This window comes from Fukomys damarensis, unplaced genomic scaffold (assembly GCF_012274545.1).
Source record: "Fukomys damarensis isolate Sample0158 unplaced genomic scaffold, DMR_v1.0_HiC HiC_scaffold_22, whole genome shotgun sequence".
Classification (NCBI taxonomy): Eukaryota; Metazoa; Chordata; class Mammalia; order Rodentia; family Bathyergidae; genus Fukomys; species Fukomys damarensis.
In genome coordinates this window covers 23,761,647-23,762,304 of record NW_022900934.1, presented here as the reverse complement: position 1 = coordinate 23,762,304, position 658 = coordinate 23,761,647, and the positions used below count along the sequence as shown (strand labels likewise).

The 658-nt window shown below is 56.1% G+C and overlaps 1 protein-coding gene across 1 annotated transcript in view; it reads right to left on the bottom strand.

Moving 5' to 3' along the window:
- Window positions 1–382, bottom strand: part of Trpc4ap (transient receptor potential cation channel subfamily C member 4 associated protein) — a 77,455-nt gene extending 77,073 nt beyond the window's left edge. Inside the window, exon 1 of the mRNA XM_010640075.3 lies at window positions 50–382. Coding sequence (XP_010638377.1) covers window positions 50–382 — 333 coding nt within the window. The remainder of the gene's footprint in view (window positions 1–49) is intronic.
- Window positions 383–658: the final 276 nt, after the last annotated feature.

The window sequence follows — 658 nt, the reverse complement described above, 5'->3', positions numbered from 1 at the left end:
ATCCGCCCCATGCTGCCGCTGTTGCTGCCGAACGTCTCCCTCGGCAGACCCCAGCCCCAGCAGCCGCCGGCGCCGCCGCCATGTCTCCTCGTCCAACAAACAGGAAGCAAACGGCCCTGGGGCCGCGTAGATTTCTACTGGGCGGCGGTGGGCTCGTCACAGCGCCCCCAGCGGGCTGATGGCGGAGGCGCAAGCCTCGTGGCAAGGATTTTGGCTCCCCCCCCGGGGGGGCTGCTGGGAAATGTAGTCTCTCTGCCAAGAGGCCGGTGGAGAAGAGGTATTTGTTGCACCGCCTGTTTTTCACTAGGACCGACTTTTCTGCGGGGTTAGTCCAGGTCAAACACAAGTCTCCTGAGGGCGCACTCTGCCATTTCTCGCCCATTTGGGAAGACTGCAGTCAACTAGCCCAGAAAAGGTCAGAGTTAGGCCTTAGGCATCTGATTCCTGCCCACTTCTCTGCTTTGAGCTTGCGGTAGATCTCAACCAAATCACCGTTCTCTTCCTCCGTTCCTCAGTTTCTTCAATATTCGATTCAATCGTTAGTTCCTGGGAGTCAGAATTAATCAATGGTTCTTTTTGTTGTTGTTGTTATGTGAGACAGGGTCTCACTATGTGGTTGAGACTGACCTAGAACTCACTGTATAGCCCAGGCTGGTCT